Genomic DNA, 26,335 nt, shown 5'->3' with positions numbered 1-26,335 from the left:
TCACACAACGATGACCTCACACACAGATGACCTCACACACAGATGACATCACACAACGATGACCTCACACAACGATGACCTCACACACCGATGACCTCACACAACGATGACATCACACAACGATGACCTCACACACCGATGACCTCACACACCGATGACCTCACACACCGATGACATCACACCGATGACCTCACACACCGATGACCTCACACAACGATGACCTCACACAACGATGACATCACACACCGATGACCTCACACACCGATGACATCACACAACGATGACATCACACAACAAAGACATCACACAACAAAGACATCACACAACGATGACATCACACACCGATGACATCACACAACGATGACATCACACAACGATGACATCACACAACGATGACATCACACACCGATGACATCACACACCGATGACATCACACAACGATGACATCACACACCGATGACATCACACCGATGACATCACACACCGATGACATCACACACCGATGACCTCACACAACGATGACATCACACAACGATGACCTCACACACCGATGACATCACACAACGATGACCTCACACACCGATGACATCACACACCGATGACCTCACACAACGATGACATCACACAACGATGACCTCACACAACGATGACCTCACACAACGATGACATCACACAACGATGACATCACACACCGATGACATCACACAACGATGACCTCACACAACGATGACCTCACACAACGATGACCTCACACACAGATGACCTCACACACAGATGACATCACACAACGATGACATCACACAACGATGACCTCACACAACGATGACTTCACACAACGATGACCTCACACAACGATGACCTCACACAACGATGACCTCACACAACGATGACATCACACAACGATGACCTCACACACCGATGACCTCACACAACGATGACATCACACAACGATGACATCACACAACGATGACATCACACACCGATGACATCACACACCGATGACATCACACAACGATGACATCACACAACGATGACCTCACACACAGATGACATCACACAACGATGACCTCACACAACGATGACCTCACACACAGATGACCTCACACACAGATGACCTCACACACCGATGACATCACACAACGATGACATCACACAACGATGACCTCACACAACGATGACCTCACACAACGATGACATCACACAACGATGACCTCACACACCGATGACCTCACACAACGATGACATCACACAACGATGACATCACACAACGATGACATCACACACCGATGACATCACACACCGATGACATCACACAACGATGACCTCACACAACGATGACCTCACACACAGATGACCTCACACACCGATGACATCACACACCGATGACATCACACAACGATGACCTCACACACCGATGACATCACACCGATGACATCACACAACGATGACCTCACACACAGATGACCTCACACACAGATGACATCACACAACGATGACCTCACACAACGATGACCTCACACACAGATGACCTCACACAACGATGACATCACACAACGATGACCTCACACAACGATGACCTCACACACAGATGACCTCACACACAGATGACCTCACACACCGATGACATCACACAACGATGACATCACACAACGATGACATCACACAACGATGACATCACACACCGATGACATCACACACCGATGACATCACACAACGATGACATCACACAACGATGACCTCACACAACGATGACCTCACACAACGATGACATCACACAACGATGACATCACACACCGATGACATCACACAACGATGACCTCACACAACGATGACCTCACACACAGATGACCTCACACACAGATGACCTCACACACCGATGACATCACACAACGATGACCTCACACAACGATGACCTCACACAACGATGACATCACACAACGATGACCTCACACACCGATGACATCACACAACGATGACATCACACAACGATGACATCACACAACGATGACATCACACACCGATGACATCACACAACGATGACCTCACACAACGATGACCTCACACACAGATGACCTCACACACCGATGACATCACACAACGATGACATCACACAACGATGACCTCACACACAGATGACCTCACACAACGATGACCTCACACAACGATGACATCACACAACGATGACCTCACACACAGATGACCTCACACAACGATGACCTCACACAACGATGACCTCACACACAGATGACCTCACACACCGATGACATCACACACCGATGACATCACACAACGATGACCTCACACACCGATGACATCACACAGATGACATCACACAACGATGACCTCACACACAGATGACCTCACACACAGATGACATCACACAACGATGACCTCACACAACGATGACCTCACACAACGATGACATCACACAACGATGACATCACACAACGATGACCTCACACACCGATGACCTCACACACCGATGACATCACACCGATGACATCACACAACGATGACCTCACACACAGATGACCTCACACAACGATGACATCACACAACGATGACCTCACACAACGATGACCTCACACAACGAGGACCTCACACACAGATGACCTCACACAACGATGACCTCACACAACGATGACCTCACACACAGATGACCTCACACACCGATGACATCACACAACGATGACATCACACAACGATGACCTCACACACAGATGACCTCACACAACGATGACCTCACACAACGATGACATCACACAACGATGACCTCACACACCGATGACCTCACACACCGATGACATCACACCGATGACCTCACACACAGATGACCTCACACACAGATGACATCACACAACGATGACCTCACACAACGATGACCTCACACAACGATGACCTCACACACCGATGACCTCACACAACGATGACATCACACAACGATGACCTCACACACAGATGACCTCACACAACGATGACATCACACAACGATGACCTCACACAACGATGACCTCACACAACGAGGACCTCACACACAGATGACCTCACACAACGATGACCTCACACAACGATGACCTCACACACAGATGACCTCACACACCGATGACATCACACAACGATGACATCACACAACGATGACCTCACACACAGATGACCTCACACAACGATGACCTCACACACAGATGACCTCACACAACGATGACCTCACACAACGATGACCTCACACACCGATGACATCACACCGATGACATCACACAACGATGACCTCACACACAGATGACCTCACACAACGATGACCTCACACAACGATGACATCACACAACGATGACCTCACACACAGATGACCTCACACAACGATGACCTCACACAACGATGACCTCACACACAGATGACCTCACACACCGATGACATCACACAACGATGACCTCACACACCGATGACCTCACACACCGATGACCTCACACACCGATGACATCACACCGATGACATCACACAACGATGACCTCACACACAGATGACCTCACACACCGATGACAACGTGTGATGTCATCGTTGTGTGATGTCATCGGTGTGTGAGGTCATCGTTGTGTGATGTCATCGGTGTGTGAGGTCATCGTTGTGTGATGTCATCGTTGTGTGAGGTCATCGGTGTGTGATGTCATCGGTGTGTGATGTCATCGTTGTGTGATGTCATCGGTGTGTGATGTCATCGTTGTGTGATGTCATCGGTGTGTGATGTCATCGGTGTGTGATGTCATCGTTGTGTGATGTCATCGTTGTGTGATGTCATCGTTGTGTGATGTCATCGTTGTGTGATGTCTTTGTTGTGTGATGTCTTTGTTGTGTGATGTCATCGTTGTGTGATGTCATCGGTGTGTGAGGTCATCGGTGTGTGATGTCATCGTTGTGTGAGGTCATCGGTGTGTGAGGTCATCGTTGTGTGATGTCATCGGTGTGATGTCATCGGTGTGTGAGGTCATCGTTGTGTGATGTCATCGTTGTGTGATGTCATCGGTGTGTGAGGTCATCGTTGTGTGAGGTCATCGTTGTGTGATGTCATCTGTGTGTGAGGTCATCTGTGTGTGAGGTCATCGTTGTGTGATGTCATCGGTGTGATGTCATCGGTGTGTGAGGTCATCGGTGTGTGATGTCATCGGTGTGTGATGTCATCGGTGTGTGATGTCATCGGTGTGTGAGGTCATCTGTGTGTGAGGTCATCTGTGTGTGAGGTCATCGTTGTGTGAGGTCATCGTTGTGTGATGTCATCGTTGTGTGAGGTCATCGTTGTGTGAGGTCATCGTTGTGTGAGGTCATCTGTGTGTGAGGTCATCTGTGTGTGAGGTCATCGTTGTGTGAGGTCATCGTTGTGTGAGGTCATCGTTGTGAGGTCATCGGTGTGTGAGGTCATCGTTGTGTGATGTCATCGGTGTGTGAGGTCATCGTTGTGTGATGTCATCGTTGTGTGAGGTCATCGTTGTGTGAGGTCATCGTTGTGTGAGGTCATCGTTGTGTGATGTCATCGTTGTGTGATGTCATCGGTGTGTGAGGTCATCGTTGTGTGATGTCATCGTTGTGTGATGTCATCGGTGTGTGATGTCATCGTTGTGTGAGGTCATCGTTGTGTGAGGTCATCGTTGTGTGAGGTCATCGTTGTGTGAGGTCATCGTTGTGTGATGTCATCGTTGTGTGAGGTCATCGTTGTGTGAGGTCATCGTTGTGTGATGTCATCGTTGTGTGAGGTCATCTGTGACCTCACACAACGATGACCTCACACACCGATGACATCACACCGATGACATCACACAACGATGACCTCACACACCGATGACCTCACACACCGATGACCTCACACAACGATGACATCACACAACGATGACCTCACACAACGATGACCTCACACAACGATGACATCACACACAGATGACCTCACACAACGATGACCTCACACAACGATGACCTCACACACAGATGACCTCACACACCGATGACATCACACACCGATGACATCACACAACGATGACCTCACACACCGATGACATCACACCGATGACATCACACACCGATGACCTCACACACAGATGACCTCACACACAGATGACATCACACAACGATGACCTCACACAACGATGACCTCACACACCGATGACCTCACACAACGATGACATCACACAACGATGACCTCACACACCGATGACCTCACACACCGATGACATCACACCGATGACATCACACAACGATGACCTCACACACAGATGACCTCACACAACGATGACATCACACAACGATGACCTCACACACAGATGACCTCACACAACGATGACCTCACACAACGATGACCTCACACACAGATGACCTCACACACCGATGACATCACACAACGATGACATCACACAACGATGACCTCACACACCGATGACCTCACACACCGATGACATCACACCGATGACATCACACAACGATGACCTCACACACAGATGACCTCACACACAGATGACATCACACACCGATGACATCACACAACGATGACCTCACACAACGATGACCTCACACACCGATGACATCACACAACGATGACATCACACAACGATGACATCACACAACGATGACCTCACACACCGATGACATCACACCGATGACATCACACAACGATGACCTCACACACAGATGACCTCACACACCGATGACATCACACACCGATGACATCACACAACGATGACCTCACACAACGATGACATCACACACCGATGACATCACACAACGATGACCTCACACACCGATGACCTCACACACCGATGACATCACACCGATGACATCACACAACGATGACCTCACACACAGATGACCTCACACACCGATGACATCACACACCGATGACATCACACAACGATGACCTCACACAACGATGACCTCACACAACGATGACCTCACACACCGATGACCTCACACACCGATGACATCACACAACGATGACCTCACACACCGATGACCTCACACACCGATGACATCACACACCGATGACCTCACACACCGATGACATCACACAGCGATGACCTCACACAACGATGACATCACACAATGATGACATATTCTGATGATCGGTATATTCGGATATAATATTGTTTTCCGGTTGTAGATGACGATCCCCACAGATGTTCTTGTTGGAAAGACGTCACTTTTCTGGATCCTAAAAGACTTTTACCGAGGAGCTCGTCCAACATTCCCCACAATGCATCTCTCCAGGGAGGGACTCCGAGGAGCGCAGAGCTGGACGCCGAGTGTCTGAGACTGGACAGGTCAGTGATACACAACAATGTATACACAACAATGTATACAGAACAATGCAACAATGTATACACAACAATGTATACACAACAATACAACAATGTATACACAACAATGTATACACAACAATACAACAATGTATACAGAACAATGTATATGGAACAATGTATAAACAACAATGTATACAGAACAATGCAACAATGTATACAGAACAATGTATACAGAACAATGCAACAATGTATACAGAACAATGTATACAGAACAATGCAACAATGTATACAGAACAATGTATATAGAACAATGCATACAGAACAACCAAACATTTTACATTCATGATTTCACAGGGCCATATTCTGAGTAAATCTCCGCCTGCTGCGCTTAGGGCACTTACACTCCGCTGTCCCAACTTACTGGAGCAGGTGTTGTATTCCCCAACCACTTGCTCCATAAGTTGGGACAGCGGAGTGTAAGTGTCCCGGCGTAGCCTGGCGGATCTCCAAGGGGGCGGCTTCTATTCAAATGAAGCGCGCCCCCGATACAAAAGAACTGGGCATGCGCCGGGCTGCAAAAAGCCCAGTGCGCATGCTCCAGTTCTCGGCGGAAAACGTCAATGACGCCGACGTGTGCGTCATTGACGTAAAGTCGTATTCAAGAACGACTTACGTAAACGACGTATCCGACGAAAAAACACGACGGGGACCCGACGCCATCCGTAACATGGCCTACGCGAGACTTGCGGAAACTTACCCCTCATATAGCAGGGGTAAGTTTCCGCTTACGCAAACGACGTTAGCGACGGTTACGCGACGCGAACTCGTTCGTGAATCGGCGTAGAAGGATCATTTGCATACGCAAATGACTCCTTCACTTAAATGCCATCTAGCGGCGGCCGGCGTCATTGCATTTAAGATCCGCCAGTGTAAGTGACTTACAGATGGCGGATCTTAAGTGTATCTATGCAAAAATGATTCTAAGAATCAGGAGCATAGATACACGGGCCAAAAAAGGGAGTTACGATGGAGTATCCTGAGTTACTCCATCGTAACTTTACTCAGAATATGGCCCCTAGTTCTTTTTACTGACCTGACCTCTGATTGGATTCTGTGGGTTGTTGATCTTTTTGTTACATTGTAACATTTTTATTCTTTGTATTCTCAGAGAGATTGAAGCCACATGGAACAGTCTGAGGATCCTGGCCCAGCTATTCGGCTGCATGTCTATAATTCAGTACAGTGACCAGGTACGAGGCCCTCCGGGGGACGGACGGGGGGGGGGAGGGGTAAATAGATTTATTACTTATATATCATCAGAGCCAATCAGAGCAGCCACACACTACAGAAGCCACTCCCGGTTGCCCTTTAAGGGCTGTCAGTAAAACATGTTATTGGGCTATTTCCTGTGCTGGTTGAATGTTTCCCTTGATTTAAAAGAGAACAATACCACATGTAGCCACTAGATGGTGCTAAGTATAATAGTATAAGTATGATAGGAAACGTCTATGCTACTTAGCGCCACCTAGTGGCCAAGTGAAGCAACTTCGATTTTAAATCGATGGAAAACATTCAACCAGCACAGGAAATACCCTAAAATCATGAATTATTTGCCCCATTCGCACTCAGTGGGGCAAAAAATGCAGATTTTTTTTTTTTTTTATAAATACACCATATGATGTTTTAACAAACTAAATGATGATGTTCAGCTTTACTTCTATAGAGCTGCACACCCGTAGATGTTCAAGACTCCTTAGGCCCAGATTCTTACGATGGCGCAACGCCATGTACGCCGTCGTAAGTCCTAATCTGGGCCGTCGTATCTCTGCGCCTGATTCTTAGAATCAGTTACGCATAGATATCCATTAGATCCGACAGGCGTGAGGCTCTTACGCTGTCGGATCTTAAATGCATTTTTGGCCGCTAGGTGTCGCCTCCGTCGTTTTTCCCCGTCGAGTATGCAAATTAGCTAGATACCGAATTCCCGAACGTACGCGCGGCCGACGCAGTGAAGTTACGACGTTTACGTTAGGTTTTTCTGGCGTAAAGTTGCCCCTGCTATATGAGGGGCAACCGATGTTAAATATGGCCGTCGTTCCCGCGTCAAAAATGTACGTCGTTTGCGTAAGTCGTCCGTGAATGGGGCTGGATGCCATTTACGTTCACGTCTAAACCACTGGCGTCCTTGCGACGTCATTTGGAGCAATGCACCCTGGGATATTCTTCGGATGGCACATGCGCAGTACATTCGGCGCGGGAAGGCGCTTAATTTAAATACTACACGCCCCCTACCCGGCTAATTTGAATTAGGCGGGCTTGCGCCGGGTGATTTACGCTACGCCGCCGCAACTTTACAGGCAAGTGCTTTGTGAATAAAGCACTTGCCTGTAAAACTTGCGGCGGCGCAACTTAAATGAGATACGTTACGCCGCCGCAGAGATACGCTGATCTCTGTGAATCTGGGCCTTAGTGCTCTTTATTTAATAAAATCTTGTCAGCCATGTTACTTGTCTTATATCAGATCTCCGCAGTGGACAAACTCATCCATAGAATGTCCGATGTTCTGCCGCTGCTGTCCGGCCTGGAGATCCGGGTGAGTTATGAGGTGCCCGGGGCAAAGATGCCAAACTGCGCCCCCCCCGCACTTCTATTAGGGACAGGGCGCCCACATCCCTGCAGTAAACCATTGCCCCCCCCCAGGGCAAAGATGCTAAACTGCCCCCCCCCTGCCCTTCTATTAGGGTCAGGGCGCCCACATCCCTGCAGTAAACCATTGCCCCCCCCCCCCCAGGGCAGTGATGTATTTAGGTTTTGTGCTGCCCTAGGCCTGACTAAACTCCTGCACCCCCTAATTTAAATATGACCCACCCCTTTCTGTTTAAGACCCACCCTGAAATTTTTTAAATGGGGACACTAGTTCTTAGGGCCTTGGGGAGGGGGAGCAACAGATTCCCTTAACCACTTAAGACCCGGACCTTTAGGCAGCTAAAGGACCCGGCCAGGTTTTGCGATTCGGCGCTGCGTCGCTTTAACTGACAATTGCGCGGTGGTGCGACGTGGCTCCCAAACAAAATTGGCGTCCTTTTTTCCCACAAATAGAGATTTCTTTTGGTGGTATTTGATCACCTCTGCCGGTTTTTATTTTTTGCGCTATAAACAAAAATAGAGCGACGATTTTGAAAAAAAATCAATATTTTTTACTTTTTGCTATAATAAATATCCCCCAAAAATATATATAAAAAAAAGTGTTTTTCCTCAGTTTAGGCCGATACGTATTCTTCTACCTATTTTTGGTAAAAAAAAATCGCAATAGGCGTTTATCGGTTGGTTTGCGCAAAATTTATAGCGTTTACAAAATAGGGGATAGTTTTTGTTATACCTGAAGGGTTCCACATGTACTGGCACTTTAAGGCTGGCTCCACCCAGCAGTGATGACAAGGGTCAAGGGGCATAGTAGCCATCTTAGAGAGACCACATGTAGGAAGCAGAGAGATATGTAATGTCCTGAGATGCATGTTCAAGTGTACAGTCTGTACTGAATAAACATCCATTGTTCCAGACCAGAGTCTTGTGTCTCCCACAACACAGAGGATATAACAGTTTTATTGCATTTTTATTAATTATTTATTTTTTGCTACTAATGGCGGCGATCAGCGATTTTTTTCCGTGACTGCGACATTATGGCGGACACTTCGGACAATTTTGACACATTTTTGTCATTTTCACAGCAAAAAAATGCATTTACATTGCATTGTTTATTGTGAAAATTCTAATTGCAGTTTGGGAGTTAACCACAGGGGGCGCTGAAGGGGTTAAGTGTGACCTCATCTGTGTTTCTAACTGTAGGGGGGTGTGGCTGGACTTGTGACGTCATCGATTGTGTCCCCCTATAAAATGGAACACACGATCAATCACTGGACCACTGTGAAGAACGGGGAAGGTGTGTTTACATACGGCTCTCCCCGTTCTTCAGCTCCGGGGACCAATCGCGGGACTCCAGCGGCGATCGGGTCCGCGTTTCCCGCGGTCCCAGAGCTTCAGACTGGGTCGCGGGAGCGCGCCCGCGACCCACGGCTGGGCACTAGCAGAGGACGTACCTGTACGTGCTTGTGCCCAGCCGTGCCATTCTGCCGACGTAGATGTGCAGGAGGCGGTCCTAAAGCGGTTAATTTGCATAGATTTCCTCTCACTTCCTGTTTGGCGATGGGGCAGGAAGTGAAGGGAAATCTCCGCAATGGGACAGGGATGGTAAAAAAAGAAACTGACCGGGGCTATAACCAGGGCAGGACTTAGGTTAGGGTGGTGGGGGCCCCTGTGCTTAATAATTGAAGGGCCCGCCTGGAGCAGAGAAGTGGGGGGAGGGGGGGGAATCCGGCCAATCAAAGTTGTTGAGCAGGGGGGGCAGCCACTGGACAGAAGGTAATTTTGGGGCCCCTTACACAGCTGGGGCATCGAACTTGTTTAGCGGGGGGGGGGGGCTGCCGAGGATTGCATCCATCCGCCGAAGTTGTTGCGAAAGGGGGATTGACGCGAAATTGCAGGAGGGGATTGCCGTGAAATTGCGGGAGGGGATTGACGCGAAATTGCGGGAGGGGATTGCCGTGAAATTGCAGGAGGGGATTGCCGTGAAATTGCAGGAGGGGATTGCCGCGATTGCCGTGAAATTGCAGGAGGGGATTGCCGCGATTGCCGTGAAATTGCAGGAGGGGATTGCCGCGATTGCCGTGAAATTGCAGGAGGGGATTGCCGCGATTGCCGTGAAATTGCAGGAGGGGATTGCCGCGATTGCCGTGAAATTGCGGGAGGCGATTGCCGTGAAATTGCAGGAGGGGATTGCCGCGATTGCCGTGAAATTGCAGGAGGGGATTGCCGCGATTGCCGTGAAATTGTGGGAGGCGATTGCAGTGAAATTGCAGAAGGGGATTGCCGCGATTGCCGTGAAATTGCGGGAGGGGATTGCCGTGAACGGGGTGGGGTTGCCGCTATTGGGCACGGGGCCCCTTATTGGGGGGGCCCATGGGCTTCAGCCCAGTCAAGTCCAATGGTAAGTACGGCCCTGGCTATAACCCTCCCTTACTCTATCCAAAATGAAAATGTTGCCTATACAGGGGAACCTCGGATTACGAGTATATAATCCGTTCCAGGAGAATGCTTGTAATCCAAAGCACTCGCATATCAAAGCGAGTTTCCCCATAGAAGTCAATGGAAACTAAGATAATTTGTTCCGCATTGACTTCTATGGCATGCAATACCGCATGTGGCCAGAGGTAAGGGGGGGGGCGCCGGAGAGCCTTGGAAATACTCGGGAACAGAGTATTTCCAAGCGATTCCGAGCATTTCCAAACCGCTCAGAGTGTCATCGGTGCCCCCGCACCTCTGGTCAAATGCGGTACTGCACCCCCTATTAGCTTGAAGCCGGCAGGGACTCTTTCCGTGCTTCCCCAGGCCCGTTCCTTGTTGGCCTAGGCCAGGATACAGCGTTGCCCCCAGGGCAGCTGCCCTACTGCCCCTCTCCTCCCCCCATGCCCCGTCCCTGGGTGGGCAGGCTGGTGAGTTGAGATAGAAGCTGGATGCTGCCTATTTCACATTCAGTGGGGAAAAAATGCAGTCAGAGGACTTCACAGCTAGGGACGTTGCCAGGGACACTTGTTTTCCAGGGACAGACCCCACAAAACCGGGACCACCCCCATCAAATCGGGACCACCCCCATCAAATCGGGACCACCCCCATCAAACCGGGACCACCCCCATCAAACCGGGACCGACCCCCATCAAATCGGGACGGGTTACAACCTCAGCACTGCAGAACACAAAGACAGTCGGGACATTTCTCTTCATACGTGGAGGAGGGGGAGGGTAGAGAGGGGCGGAGGCTTCAGTGACCAATGGATCTTCTCTCTTTCTTCATCCACCAAGGCAACCAAGACGCTCCAGGATTTCATCATTTCCTCCTCTGCCGCTCTCGCTGATTTCTCTCCCAGGGCGTCCTCAGGAAGCAGTCCTGATGAAAAGACAAGCAGGAGAAACGAGCAACAAGTAAGAAATCAGCAGAAATCTGAAATTCATAACAATCTGTCGGGATGATTGAAGTGACCCCCCGGGGGGAAGGTCCACCTATGGAGGTGACCACAGTCCCGGGACAAGGTCATCAGGTTTCTAGCGGACCAGATGAAGGGGGAAGGAGAGGATGAGGTGGGGGGGGGGGGGGATCTATCCTGGAAGTCGGCTCTTCCTCACCAGCAACTCCAGACTGAAGCCCTCAAGGGGGCGCCAGAGAGGACAGGTGGGGGAAGAAGCTCAAAGGGGTGAAGGCTGTCTCCTCCATAAGGCGGGGGGAGGTAAGGCGTAGCAAATCACCCCTTTCAACTCTAACCCCAAATTACACTACCTAGTACAAATCCCCCCCCCCCAGTACAAATACCCCCCTCCCAGGACAAATCCTCTCATCCCACCACAAATATTTGCCCCCCCCCCCTCCTTCCCATTGTGTCCCCGGTTCCACAATGTCCCCACATTTCTCCCCCCCCCCCCCCCCAGTACAAATCCCCCCTCCTAGTACAAATCCTCTTATCCTCACACAAATATTTGCCCCCCCCCTCCTTCCCATTGTGTCCCCGGTTCCACAATGTCCCCACATTTCTCCCCCCCCCCCCCCCTGAAACCTACCAATGTTCCTCGTCTTTCAGGTGAAGCAGAATGAGAACAATCTTCCCAGGAGGAGCGCCCCCCGAAGGCTCTCAGTGTTCATCGGCACCTGGAATATGGGTAATATCACCAACAACAACCTTACCCGTACACTGGTGGTCAATGGGGGGAGGGCCCCCGTATACTGGTGCTCAATGGAGGAAGGGCCCCTGTATACTGGTGCTCAATGGAGGAAGGGCCCCCGTACACTGGTGCTCAATGGGGGAAGGGCCCCCGTACACTGGTGCTCAATGGAGGAAGGGCCCCCGTACACTGGTGCTCAATGGGGGAAGGGCCCCCGTACACTGGTGCTCAATGGAGGAAGGGCCCCCGTACACTGGTGCTCAATGGAGGAAGGGCCCCCGTACACTGGTGCTCAATGGGAAAATTACCCCCTTACACTGGTGCTCAATGGAGGAAGGGCCCCCGTATACTGGGGCTCAATGGGAAAAGTTCCCCCTTACACTGGTGGCCAATTTAAAAAGTACCCCATACAGTGGTGGCCAATGGAAAAAGTACCCCCATACACTGGTGGGCAATGGAAAAAGTACCCCCATACACTGGTGGCCAATGGGAAAAGTTCCCCCTTACACTGGTGCTCAATGGGAAAAGTTCCCCCTTACACTGGTGGTCAATGGGAAAAGTACCCCTTACACTGGTGGCCAATGGGAAAAGTTCGCCCTTACACTGGTGGAAAATGGAGGAAGGGCCCCGTACACTGGTGCTCAATGGGGGAAGGGACCCCACATACTGGTGGTGAATAGGAGAAGGGCCCCACATCCAGTGGTCAATGGGGGAAGGGCCCCCATACATGGTGGACAATGGGAAAAGTACTCCCTAATATTCATAGTCAATGGGAGAAGGGTCCCTATACATTGGTGGACAATGGGAAAAGTACCCAAGTACGCCCTTACACTGGTGGTCAATTGAGGAAGGGCCCTTGTACACTGGTGTTCAATAGCGGAAGGGACCCCACATACTGGTGGTGAATAGGAGAAGGGCCCCCACATACAGTGGTCAATGTGGGAAGGACCCCCATACATGGTGGACAATGGGAAAAGTATTACTTAATATTGATGGTCAATGGGAGAAGGGTCCCTGTACATTGGTGAACAATGGGGAAAGTACCCAAGTACGCCCTTACACCTGTGGCCAATGGGAAAAGTATCCCCTGTACACTGGTGGTCAATGGTAGAAATTCCCTTGTACACTGGTGGCCAATGGGAAAAGTATCCCCTGTACACTAGTGGTAAATGAAAGAAGGAATCCTGTACACTGGTGGTCAGTGGGAAGAATGCTATGCTCCTTACAGTATTGGTCAGTGCTAAATTGGTGGTCAATGGGGAAAAGGCCCCCATACACTGGTGGTGAATAGAGGAAGGGCCCCCTTACACTGGTGGTCAATGGGGGAAGGGTCCCCATACACTGGTGGTCAATGGGGGAAGGGCCCTCGTACACTGGTGGTCAATAGATGAAGGGCCCCCTTACACTGGTGGTCAATGGGGGAAGGGTCCCCATACACTGGTGGTCAATAAGGGAAGGGTCCCCATACACTGGTGGTCAATAAGGGAAGGGTCCCCATACACTGGTGGTCAATGGGGGAAGGGTCCCCATACACTGGTGGTCAATAAGGGAAGGGTTCCCATACACTGGTGGTCAATGGGGGAAGGGGCCCCGTACACTGGTGGTCAGAAAGAAGAATGTTCCTAAGAGTATTGGTCAGTGCTAAATATCCCAGACACACCCACTCCTACATGGTTGGTCGGTGGATTAATGGCACTGACATTGGAGGTCACTGAACAGCCCCATTAGTCAGTAGAGAAGGGTGGTCACTAAATTGGTGGTCATTGGGAAAAGTCCCCCCTTGGGGGGGTGGGGGGGATGCTCCTTCCAGTATTGGTCAGCAGAGAAGAATCCCCCTTAAAGCTCCCCTCCCCCCTTCTTGTTACTAAAGATGGGACTATCCCTTTAAAAACGAGGACAGGGGAAAAGTCCGTTATTCTTTCCATCGCTCCGCCCATCGTTATATTTCCAGTTCCCCTGAGAAGCTGATTGGCTCTCACCCCTTTGCATCCTCTGGATTGGTCACATCTGATGAATGTTACTTTGTTTCATGATTTATTTATGAAATTCCTTGCAGGTGGCGCCCCCCCGCCCCGTTCCCTGGTTTCCTGGTTGTCTGGCAAACATCAGAATGGGGCCCCGGATGACGGCGGGTCATGTGACCATCACGACCTGTATGTGATCGGAACGCAGGAAAACCCACAAGGAGATCGGGAGTGGGCGGAGTCTCTCAGAACGGCGGTGACGTCACACACTTCAAAAATCTATAAAGTGGTAACCAATCAAATGGTTCTCTGTAATCGTGAGCAGGGCTGCTGATAAGGCAGAGCAACTGGTCCCGTTGTTCTGGGCCCAGGCCTCATCAGCTAAACAGGGGGGCCCAGGCCTCATCAGCTAAACAGGGGGGCGAGGCCTCATCAGCTAAACAGGGGGGCCGAGGCCTCATCAGCTAAACAGGGGGGCCCAGGCCTCATCAGCTAAACAGGGGGGCAGACCCCATCAGCTAAACAGGGGGGCCGAGGCCTCATCAGCTAAACAGGGGGGCCCAGACCCCATCAGCTAAACAGGGGGGCCCAGGCCTCATCAGCTAAACAGGGGGGCCCAGGCCTCATCAGCTAAACAGGGGGGGCGGGCCTCATCAGCTAAACAGGGGGGCCGAGGCCTCATCAGCTAAAACAGGGGGGCCCAGGCCTCATCAGCTAAACAGGGGGGCAGACCCCATCAGCTAAACAGGGGGGCCGAGGCCTCATCAGCTAAACAGGGGGGCCCAGGCCTCATCAGCTAAACAGGGGGGCCGAGGCCTCATCAGCTAAACAGGGGGGCCCAGGCCTCATCAGCTAAACAGGGGGGCCCAGGCCTCATCAGCTAAACAGGGGGGCCCAGGCCTCATCAGCTAAACAGGGGGGCCCAGACCCCATCAGTTAAACAGGGGGGCCCAGGCCTCATCAGCTAAACAGGGGGGCCGAGGCCTCATCAGCTAAACAGGGGGGCCCAGGCCTCATGAGCTAAACAGGGGGGCAGACCCCATCAGCTAAACAGGGGGGCCGAGGCCTCATCAGCTAAACAGGGGGGCCCAGACCCCATCAGCTAAACAGGGGGGCCCAGGCCTCATCAGCTAAACAGGGGGGCCCAGGCCTCATCAGCTAAACAGGGGGGCAGACCCCATCAGCTAAACAGGGGGGCCGAGGCCTCATCAGCTAAACAGGGGGGCCCAGACCCCATCAGCTAAACAGGGGGGCCCAGGCCTCATCAGCTAAACAGGGGGGCCCAGGCCTCATCAGCTAAACAGGGGGGCCGAGGCCTCATCAGCTAAACAGGGGGGCCCAGGCCTCATCAGCTAAACAGGGGGGCCCAGGCCTCATCAGCTAAACAGGGGGGCCCAGACCCCATCAGTTAAACAGGGGGGCCCAGACCCCATCAGTTAAACAGGGGGGCCCAGGCCTCATCAGCTAAACAGGGGGGCCGAGGCCTCATCAGCTAAACAGGGGGGCCCAGGCCTCATCAGCTAAACAGGGGGGCAGACCCCATCAGCTAAACAGGGGGGCCGAGGCCTCATCAGCTAAACAGGGGGGCCCAGACCCCATCAGCTAAACAGGGGGGCCCAGGCCTCATCAGCTAAACAGGGGGGCCGAGGCCTCATCAGCTAAACAGGGAGGCCCAGGCCTCATCAGCTAAACAGGGGGGCCCAGACCCCATCAGCTAAACAGGGGGGCCCAGACCCCATCAGCTAAACAGGGGGGCCCAGACCCCATCAGCTAAACAGGGGGGCCCAGGCCTCATCAGCTAAACAGGGGGGCCGAGGCCTCATCAGCTAAACAGGGGGGCCCAGGCCTCATCAGCTAAACAGGGGGGCAGACCCCATCAGCTAAACAGGGGGGCCGAGGCCTCATCAGCTAAACAGGGGGGCCCAGACCCCATCAGCTAAACAGGGGGGCCCTGGCCCCATCAGCTAAACAGGGGGGCCGAGGCCTCATCAGCTAAACAGGGGGGCCCAGGCCTCATCAGCTAAACAGGGGGCCCAGGCCTCATCAGCTAAACAGGGGGGCCCAGGAGGTGGGAGCAGAGGAGGGACTTTTTTTTTTCTCTTTTGGGGTGTAGGCAGATTGGTCCAGGATTGACAGCTGCCTTCTGTGATTGGCTGAATGTAAGTTTGGCCCGAACCATAGGAGGCCGTCTCTATGGGGGGGGGGGGGGCGGCGTCAGACGTGATTGTGTGACTGACGCTCTCTCTCCGCCTAGGTGGGCGGCGCACATTCTGTCGGGGGGATCCGACTGGTTCTATTGGTGAGAGAAGAACATGAAGATCTGATCTCCGGTGTGCAGACCTCCGCCGTGAGGACGCGGATCAGCAACGCGTTGGGTATGAACTTCACTGACCTCAGACCTCCTGACTTCCGGGTCATTTCACTGAGATATAAATAACCACTGGAAAAAAATGCCGTAATTTATCGCACGGCGGCTGGTTGGTAACCACTCCCCCCCCCCCCCCCCCCGGGCCGTCAATCTGCCAATAGCGCATGACGTCCTTCAGAACAGGCTGCTCGTGTGCGCCCCCCTCGGGCACCCCACATCACCGATCACAGGAAAGAGCCGATGATGTAGGTCAGCTGTGTCCAATCACAGTGTGAGGCATTCCTCTCCTCACACTGACAGCAGAGGGGACACACAGATATTCAGTGCAATGATTACCAGTGCAGCCCCATTAGTGATGCCAGTCAGTGCCACCAATCAGTGCAATCTTACAGTGCCGATTAATGCCACCCATCAGTGCTGCATATTAGTGCCCATCCTTGATGCTTGTCAGTGCCACGTATCATTGCCTGTCAGTGCCGCCCATCAGTGCTGCATATTAGTGCCCATCAGTGCTGCAAATTAGTGCCATCCATCAGTGCTGTATATCAGTGCCATCCATCAGTGCTGCATATCAGTGCCCATCAGTGCTGCAAATTAGTGCCATCAGTGCTGCCTATCAGTGCCCATCCTTGATGCCTGTCAGTGCCACGTATCATTGCCTGTCAGTGCCGCCCATCAGTGCTGCATATCAGTGCCCATTAGTAATGCCTGTAAGTCCCACCAATCAGTGCCATCTATCAATGCCCATCAATGTTGCCTATTAGTGCTGCATATCAGTGCCATCCATCAGTGCTGCCCATCTGTGCTGCATATTAGTGCCGCCCATCAGTGCTGCCCATCTGTGCTGCATATCAGTGCCGTCCATCAGTGCGGCATATCAGTATCCATTAGTGATGCCTGTCAGTCCCACCAATCAGTGCCACCTATCAATGCCCATTAGTGCCACCTATCATTGCCCATCAGTGTTGCCTATCAGTGCCGCCCATCAGTGCTGCCTATCAGTGCCATCCATAAGTGCCCAACAGTGCTGCCTATCCGTGTCCATCAGTGCTGCATATTAGTGCCCATCAGTGCTGCATATCAGTGCCCATCAGTGCTGCCTATCAGTGCCATCCATAAGTGCCCAACAGTGCTGCCTATCCGTGTCCATCAGTGCTGCATATTAGTGCCCATCAGTGCTGCATATCAGTGCCCATCAGTACTGCCTATCAGTGCCCATCAGTGCTGCATATCAGTGTCATCCATCAGTGCTGCATATCAGTGCCCATCAGTACCATCCATCAGTACTGCCTATCAGTGCCTATCAGTGCTGCCTATCAGTGCCTATCAGTGCTGCCTATCAGCCTTTTTCATTTGTTTAGCAAAAAATAAACCCCTCCCCTCCTCCCCCCTCAGTGATGATCAAATATCCCCAAATAAATCTCTCTGTGCGATGAAATGATAGAAGTTTCCCGTGGTGTACAATGTCACATGACCGAGTGATTGTCATTCAAAGTGTTTCCCGCTTCCTTCGCAGGCGTCCGCGGAGCTGTGGGGGTTTCGTTGGATTTCGATGGGACGTCTTTGGGTTTCGTCACGTGTCACCTCGTCTCCGGAGCCGAGAAAGTACAGAAGTGAGAAGAAACCCGACTTTATTCACCCTCCGCTCACTTCCTGGTCCACTGACGCGTTTCACTCCTTATCAGGGGGGGCAAAACGCGTCAGTGGGGGCGTGGCTACAGGCAGCAAAACAGACTTTGAACAATCTTGTTTTTAAGGATTTGGCGTCATCGGCTCGGGGGGGCCTTCTTTGTATAAATGCTGCGACGCTTTAGATCCGGGGGGGGGGGGGTCAAACTCAATCTCATTGGATGGGTAAGACTAGAGAACCCCCCCCCCCTCCCTTAGATCACAGAACACCCACCTTACCTTGTGCTGCTGCTGCCGGGGGGGGGGAATCTGGGGGCGGAGCTGGGAAGCCGAAGGTGCAGGGTCTGGAGGAGGACCCTGGGGGGGGGGGGATTGTCTATCGATCGCTGTTCTCACTGGTTATCTCTTTTCAGGAGGAATCAGAGTTACGGGGAGATCCTGCGTGGTCTGGTCCTCGGAGACGAGGCTCTACGAGGGTTCCAGCTCCCCCTGAGACTCACCTACCTGTTCTGGGCCGGAGACGTGAACTACAAGCTGGAGATGCCGGCGCAGGTACAAGCCAAAGACGTACACTTGGTGCAATCTCCTACAGACTTCCCTGATTGGCCAGAAATCATGTACACATGACCCATTAAAGTGGATGAACACCCCCAAGTGCTGCAAGTAATAAATAAAAAATCATCTGTTGATCCTGCCAGAAATCCGTGCATTAACTTATACTGACCCCTCCCCCCCCCACAGGATGTTCTGCAGTGTGTGTACAGCGGGCAGCACCAACTTCTCCTTCCTGTAGATCAGCTGAACCAGGAGCGTGAGAAGAAGAAAGTCTTCCTGGGATTCAGTAAGAAATATTCTCACCTTCCACTGTGACATCACCTCGCCCCTCATCTTCCACTGTGACATCACCTCGCCCCTCATCTTCCACTGTGACATCATCTCACCCCTCACCTTCCACTGTGACATCATCTGACCCCTCACCTTCCACTGTGACATCACCTGACCCCCTCACCTTCCATTGTGACATCATCTCGCCCCTCACCTTCCACTGTGACATCATCTGACCCCTCACCTTCCACTGTGACATCACCTCGCCCCTCATCTTACACTGTGACATCATCTCACCCCTCACCTTCCACTGTGACATCATCTCACCCCTCACCTTCCACTGTGACATCATCTGACCCCTCACCTTCCACTGTGACATCATCTGACCCCTCACCTTCCACTGTGACATCATCTGACCCCTCACCTTCCACTGTGACATCATCTCACCCCTCACCTTCCACTGTGACATCATCTCACCCCTCACCTTCCACTGTGACATCATCTGACCCCTCACCTTCCACTGTGACATCATCTGACCCCTCACCTTCCACTGTGACATCATCTCACCCCTCACCTTCCACTGTGACATCATCTGACCCCTCACCTTCCACTGTGACATCATCTCACCCCTCACCTTCCACTGTGACATCATCTCACCCTCACCTTCCACTGTGACATCATCTGACCCCTCACCTTCCACTGTGACGTCACCTCACCCCTCACCTTCCACTGTGACATCATCTGACCTCTCACCTTCCACTGTGACATCATCTGACCTCTCACCTTCCACTGTGACATCACCTCACCCCTCACCTTCCACTGTGACATCATCTCACCCCTCACCTTCCACTGTGACATCACCTCACCCCTCACCTTCCACTGTGACATCATCTGACCCCTCACCTTCCACTGTGACATCATCTGACCCCTCACCTTCCACTGTAACATCATCTGACCCCTCACCTTCCACTGTGACATCATCTGACCCCTCACCTTCCACTGTCACATCATCTGACTCCTCACCTTCCACTGTGACATCATCTCACCCCTCACCTTCCACTGTGACATCATCTCAGCCCTCACCTTCCACTGTGACATCATCTCACCCCTCATCTTCTACTGTGACATCATCTCACCCCTCACCTTCCACTGTGACATCACCTCACCCCTCACCTTCCACTGTGACATCATCTCACCCCTCACCTTCCACTGTGACATCATCTCGCCCCTCACCTTCCACTGTGACATCATCTCGCCCCTCACCTTCCACTGTGACATCACCTCACCTTCCACTGTGACATCATCTCACCCCTCACCTTCCACTGTGACATCATCTCACCCCTCACCTTCCACTGTGACATCATCTCGCCCCTCACCTTCCACTGTGACATCATCTGACCCCTCACCTTCCACTGTGACATCATCTCACCCCTCACCTTCCACTGTGACATCATCTGACCCCTCACCTTCCACTGTGACATCATCTCACCCTCACCTTCCACTGTGACATCATCTGACCACTCACCTTCCACTGTGACATCACCTCACCCCTCACCTTCCACTGTGACATCATCACACCCCTCACCTTCCACTGTGACATCATCACACCCCTCACCTTCCACTGTGACATCATCTCACCCCTCACCTTCCACTGTGACATCATCTCACCCCTCACCTTCCACTGTGACATTATCTCACCCCTCACCTTCCACTGTGACATCATCTCACCCCTCACCTTCCACTGTGACAACATCTCACCCCTCACCTTCCACTGTGACATCATCTCACCCCTCACCTTCCACTGTGACATCACCTGACCCCCCCACCTTCCACTGTGACATCATCTGACCCCTCACCTTCCACTGTGACATCATCTCGCCCCTCACCTTCCACTGTGACATCATCTCACCCCTCACCTTCCACTGTGACATCATCTCGCCCCTCACCTTCCACTGTGACATCATCTCACCCCTCACCTTCCACTGTGACATCATCTCACCCCTCACCTTCCACTGTGACATCATCTGACCCCTCACCTTCCACTGTGACATCATCTCGCCCCTCACCTTCCACTGTGACATCATCTCACCCCTCACCTTCCACTGTGACATCATCTCACCCCTCACCTTCCACTGTGACATTATCTCACCCCTCACCTTCCACTGTGACATCATCTCACCCCTCACCTTCCACTGTGACATCATCTCACCCCTCACCTTCCACTGTGACATCATCTCACCCCTCACCTTCCACTGTGACATCATCTCACCCCTCACCTTCCACTGTGACATCATCTCACCCCTCACCTTCCACTGTGACATCACCTGACCCCCCACCTTCCACTGTGACATCATCTGACCCCTCACCTTCCACTGTGACATCATCTCGCCCCTCACCTTCCACTGTGACATCATCTCACCCCTCACCTTCCACTGTGACATCATCTCGCCCCTCACCTTCCACTGTGACATCATCTCACCCCTCACCTTCCACTGTGACATCATCTCACCCCTCACCTTCCACTGTGACATCATCTGACCCCTCACCTTCCACTGTGACATCATCTCGCCCCTCACCTTCCACTGTGACATCATCTCACCCCTCACCTTCCACTGTGACATCATCTCGCCCCTCACCTTCCACTGTGACATCATCTCGCCCCTCACCTTCCACTGTGACATCATCTCACCCCTCACCTTCCACTGTGACATCATCTCACCCCTCACCTTCCACTGTGACATTATCTCACCCCTCACCTTCCACTGTGACATCATCTCACCCCTCACCTTCCACTGTGACATCATCTCACCCCTCACCTTCCACTGTGACATCATCTCACCCCTCACCTTCCACTGTGACATTATCTGACCCCTCACCTTCCACTGTGACATCATCTGACCCCTCACCTTCCACTGTGACATCATCTCGCCCCTCACCTTCCTCTGTGACATCATCTCGCCCCTCACCTTCCACTGTGACATCATCTCACCCCTCACCTTCCACTGTGACATCACCTGACCCCTCACCTTCCACTGTGACATCATCTGACCCCTCACCTTCCACTGTGACATCATCTGACCCCTCACCTTCCACTGTGACATCACCTGACCCCTCACCTTCCACTGTGACATCATCTGACCCCTCACCTTCCACTGTGACATCATCTGACCCCTCACCTTCCACTGTGACATCACCTGACCCCTCACCTTCCACTGTGACATCATCTGACCCCTCACCTTCCACTGTGACATCATCTCGCCCCTCACCTTCCACTGTGACATCATCTCGCCCCTCACCTTCCACTGTGACATCACCTCACCTTCCACTGTGACATCATCTCACCCCTCACCTTCCACTGTGACATCACCTGACCCCTCACCTTCCACTGTGACATCACCTGACCCCTCACCTTCCACTGTGACATCACCTGACCCCTCACCTTCCACTGTGACATCATCTGACCCCTTACCTTCCACTGTAACATCCCCTCACCCCTCACCTTCCACTGTGACATCATCTCGCCCCTCACCTTCCACTGTGACATCTTCTGACCCCTCACCTTCCACTGTGACATCATCTCACCCCTCACCTTCCACTGTGACATCATCTCACCCCTCACCTTCCACTGTGACATCATCACACCCCTCACCTTCCACTGTGACATCATCACACCCCTCACCTTCCACTGTGACATCATCTCACCCCTCACCTTCCACTGTGACATCATCTGACCCCTCACCTTCCACTGTGACATCATCTCACCCCTCACCTTCCACTGTGACATCATCTGACCCCTCACCTTCCACTGTGACATCATCTCGCCCCTCACCTTCCACTGTGACATCATCTCACCCCTCACCTTCCACTGTGACATCATCTCACCCCTCACCTTCCACTGTGACATTATCTCACCCCTCACCTTCCACTGTGACATCACCTCACCCCTCACCTTCCACTGTGACATCATCTCACCCCTCACCTTCCACTGTGACATCATCTCACCCCTCACCTTCCACTGTGACATCATCTCACCCCTCACCTTCCACTGTGACATCATCTCACCCCTCATCTTCCACTGTGACATCACCTGACCCCCCACCTTCCACTGTGACATCACCTCACCCCTCACCTTCCACTGTGACATCATCTCACCCCTCACCTTCCACTGTGACATCATCTGACCCCTCACCTTCCACTGTGACATCATCTGACCCCTCACCTTCCACTGTGACATCATCTCACCCCTCACCTTCCACTGTGACATCATCTCACCCCTCACCTTCCACTGTGACATCATCTGACCCCTCACCTTACACTGTGACATCATCTCGCCCCTCACCTTCCACTGTGACATCATCTGACCCCTCACCTTCCACTGTGACATCACCTCACCCCTCACCTTCCACTGTGACATCATCTCACCCCTCACCTTCCACTGTGACATCACCTCACCCCTCACCTTCCACTGTGACATCATCTCACCCTTCACCTTCCACTGTGACATCATCTGACCCCTCACCTTCCACTGTGACATCACCTCACCCCTCACCTTCCACTGTGACATCATCTCACCCCTCACCTTCCACTGTGACATCACCTCACCCCTCACCTTCCACTGTGACATCATCTCACCCCTCACCTTCCACTGTGACATCATCTCGCCCCTCACCTTCCACTGTGACATCATCTGACCCCTCACCTTCCACTGTGACATCATCTGACCCCTCACCTTCCACTGTGACATCATCTCACCCCTCACCTTCCACTGTGACATCCCCTCACCCCTCACCTTCCTCTGTGACATCATCTCACCCCTCACCTTTCACTGTGACAACATCTCACCCCTCACCTTCCACTGTGACATCATCTCACCCCTCACCTTCCACTGTGACATCATCTCACCCCTCACCTTCCACTGTGACATCACCTCACCCCTCAACTTCCACTGTGACATCACCTCACACCTCATCTTCCACTGTGACATCATCTCACCCCTCACCTTCCACTGTGACATCATCTCACCCCTCACCTTCCACTGTGACATCATCTCGCCCCTCACCTTCCACTGTGACATCATCTCACCCCTCACCTTCCACTGTGACATCATCTCACCCCTCACCTTCCACTGTGACATTATCTCACCCCTCACCTTCCACTGTGACATCATCTCACCCCTCACCTTTCACTGTGACATCCCCTCACCCCTCACCTTCCTCTGTGACATCATCTTACCCCTCACCTTCCACTGTGACATCATCTCGCCCCTCACCTTCCACTGTGACATCATCTCACCCCTCACCTTTCACTGTGACATCCCCTCACCCCTCACCTTTCACTGTGACATCATCTTACCCCTCACCTTCCACTGTGACATCATCTCACCCCTCACCTTCCACTGTGACATCATCTGACCCCTCACCTTCCACTGTGACATCATCTCGCCCCTCACCTTCCACTGTGACATCATCTCACCCCTCACCTTCCACTGTGACATCATCTCACCCCTCACCTTTCACTGTGACACCCCCTCACCCCTCACCTTCCTCTGTGACATCATCTCACCCCTCACCTTTCACTGTGACATCCCCTCACCCCTCACCTTCCTCTGTGACATCATCTTACCCCTCACCTTCCACTGTGACATCATCTCACCCCTCACCTTTCACTGTGACATCACCTTACCCCTCACCTTCCACTGTGACATCACCTTACCCCTCACCTTCCACTGTGACATCATCTCACCCCTCACCTTCCACTGTGACATCACCTTACCCCTCACCTTCCACTGTGACATCATCTCACCCCTCACCTTCCTCTGTGACATCATCTCGCCCCTCACCTTCCACTGTGACATCACCTCACCCCTCACCTTCCACTGTGACATCATCTGACCCCCCACCTTCCACTGTGACATCATCTGACCCCTCACCTTCCACTGTGACATCATCTGACCCCTCACCTTCCACTGTGACATCATCTCACCCCTCACCTTCCACTGTGACATCATCTCGCCCCTCACCTTCCACTGTGACATCATCTTACCCCTCATCTTTCATAGGGAGACATTATACTGTGAAGATAGAGAACATTCATAGGAATAATTTAAAGGTTATAAAGATAAAATCATTTGTCAGACAAGTGTACTCTCTTACCTGCGAATCAAAGCCAATTATCTACTCTAGCCCAAACTAAACTGGAGCCTTTCCCTGCAGTGCCCCCCCCCCCCCCAGTGGAAGAAATGCATATGTTTCTTGTTTGAGAATTGCATTAGGAAGTACAGTGTTACTTGAACTGTATTCCAGGATTTTCTTGTCTTCTGCTGAGAGAACTTGCAGTAATTTAAGACTTTACATAAAGTTATAGAAATCTTCCACGACACAGTCCGAAGCTCCGTGACCGAGGGCCGCGGGAGCCGCGGACCCGATCGCCGCCGGTGTCCCGCGATTGGTCACAGGAGCTGAAGAACAGGGAGAGGTGAGTGCAGACACACCTTCCCCGTTCTTCACAGTG

The 26,335-nt window shown here is 52.0% G+C and overlaps 1 protein-coding gene and 1 long non-coding RNA gene across 2 annotated transcripts in view; both read left to right on the top strand.

Moving 5' to 3' along the window:
• The window catches only part of LOC120921942 (phosphatidylinositol 3,4,5-trisphosphate 5-phosphatase 2B-like), a 56,560-nt gene that overhangs the window by 6,174 nt on the left and 24,051 nt on the right, over positions 1-26,335 (top strand). Inside the window, exons 4-12 of the mRNA XM_040334453.1 lie at positions 6,134-6,293; positions 7,441-7,522; positions 8,794-8,865; positions 12,958-13,036; positions 15,096-15,289; positions 17,258-17,378; positions 18,888-18,984; positions 19,414-19,552; positions 19,742-19,841. Coding sequence (XP_040190387.1) covers positions 6,134-6,293; positions 7,441-7,522; positions 8,794-8,865; positions 12,958-13,036; positions 15,096-15,289; positions 17,258-17,378; positions 18,888-18,984; positions 19,414-19,552; positions 19,742-19,841 — 1,044 coding nt within the window. The remainder of the gene's footprint in view (positions 1-6,133; positions 6,294-7,440; positions 7,523-8,793; positions 8,866-12,957; positions 13,037-15,095; positions 15,290-17,257; positions 17,379-18,887; positions 18,985-19,413; positions 19,553-19,741; positions 19,842-26,335) is intronic.
• On the top strand, positions 6,113-8,866 carry LOC120921944. The gene is made up of 3 exons (XR_005745016.1): positions 6,113-6,293; positions 7,441-7,522; positions 8,794-8,866. It is a non-coding gene; the product is annotated as an uncharacterized LOC120921944 (long non-coding RNA).

This window comes from Rana temporaria (assembly GCF_905171775.1).
Source record: "Rana temporaria chromosome 9 unlocalized genomic scaffold, aRanTem1.1 chr9f, whole genome shotgun sequence".
Classification (NCBI taxonomy): domain Eukaryota; kingdom Metazoa; phylum Chordata; class Amphibia; order Anura; family Ranidae; genus Rana; species Rana temporaria.
The sequence above is the reverse complement of the archived record's forward strand: the minus strand, read 5'-3'. Positions and strand labels throughout refer to the sequence as shown.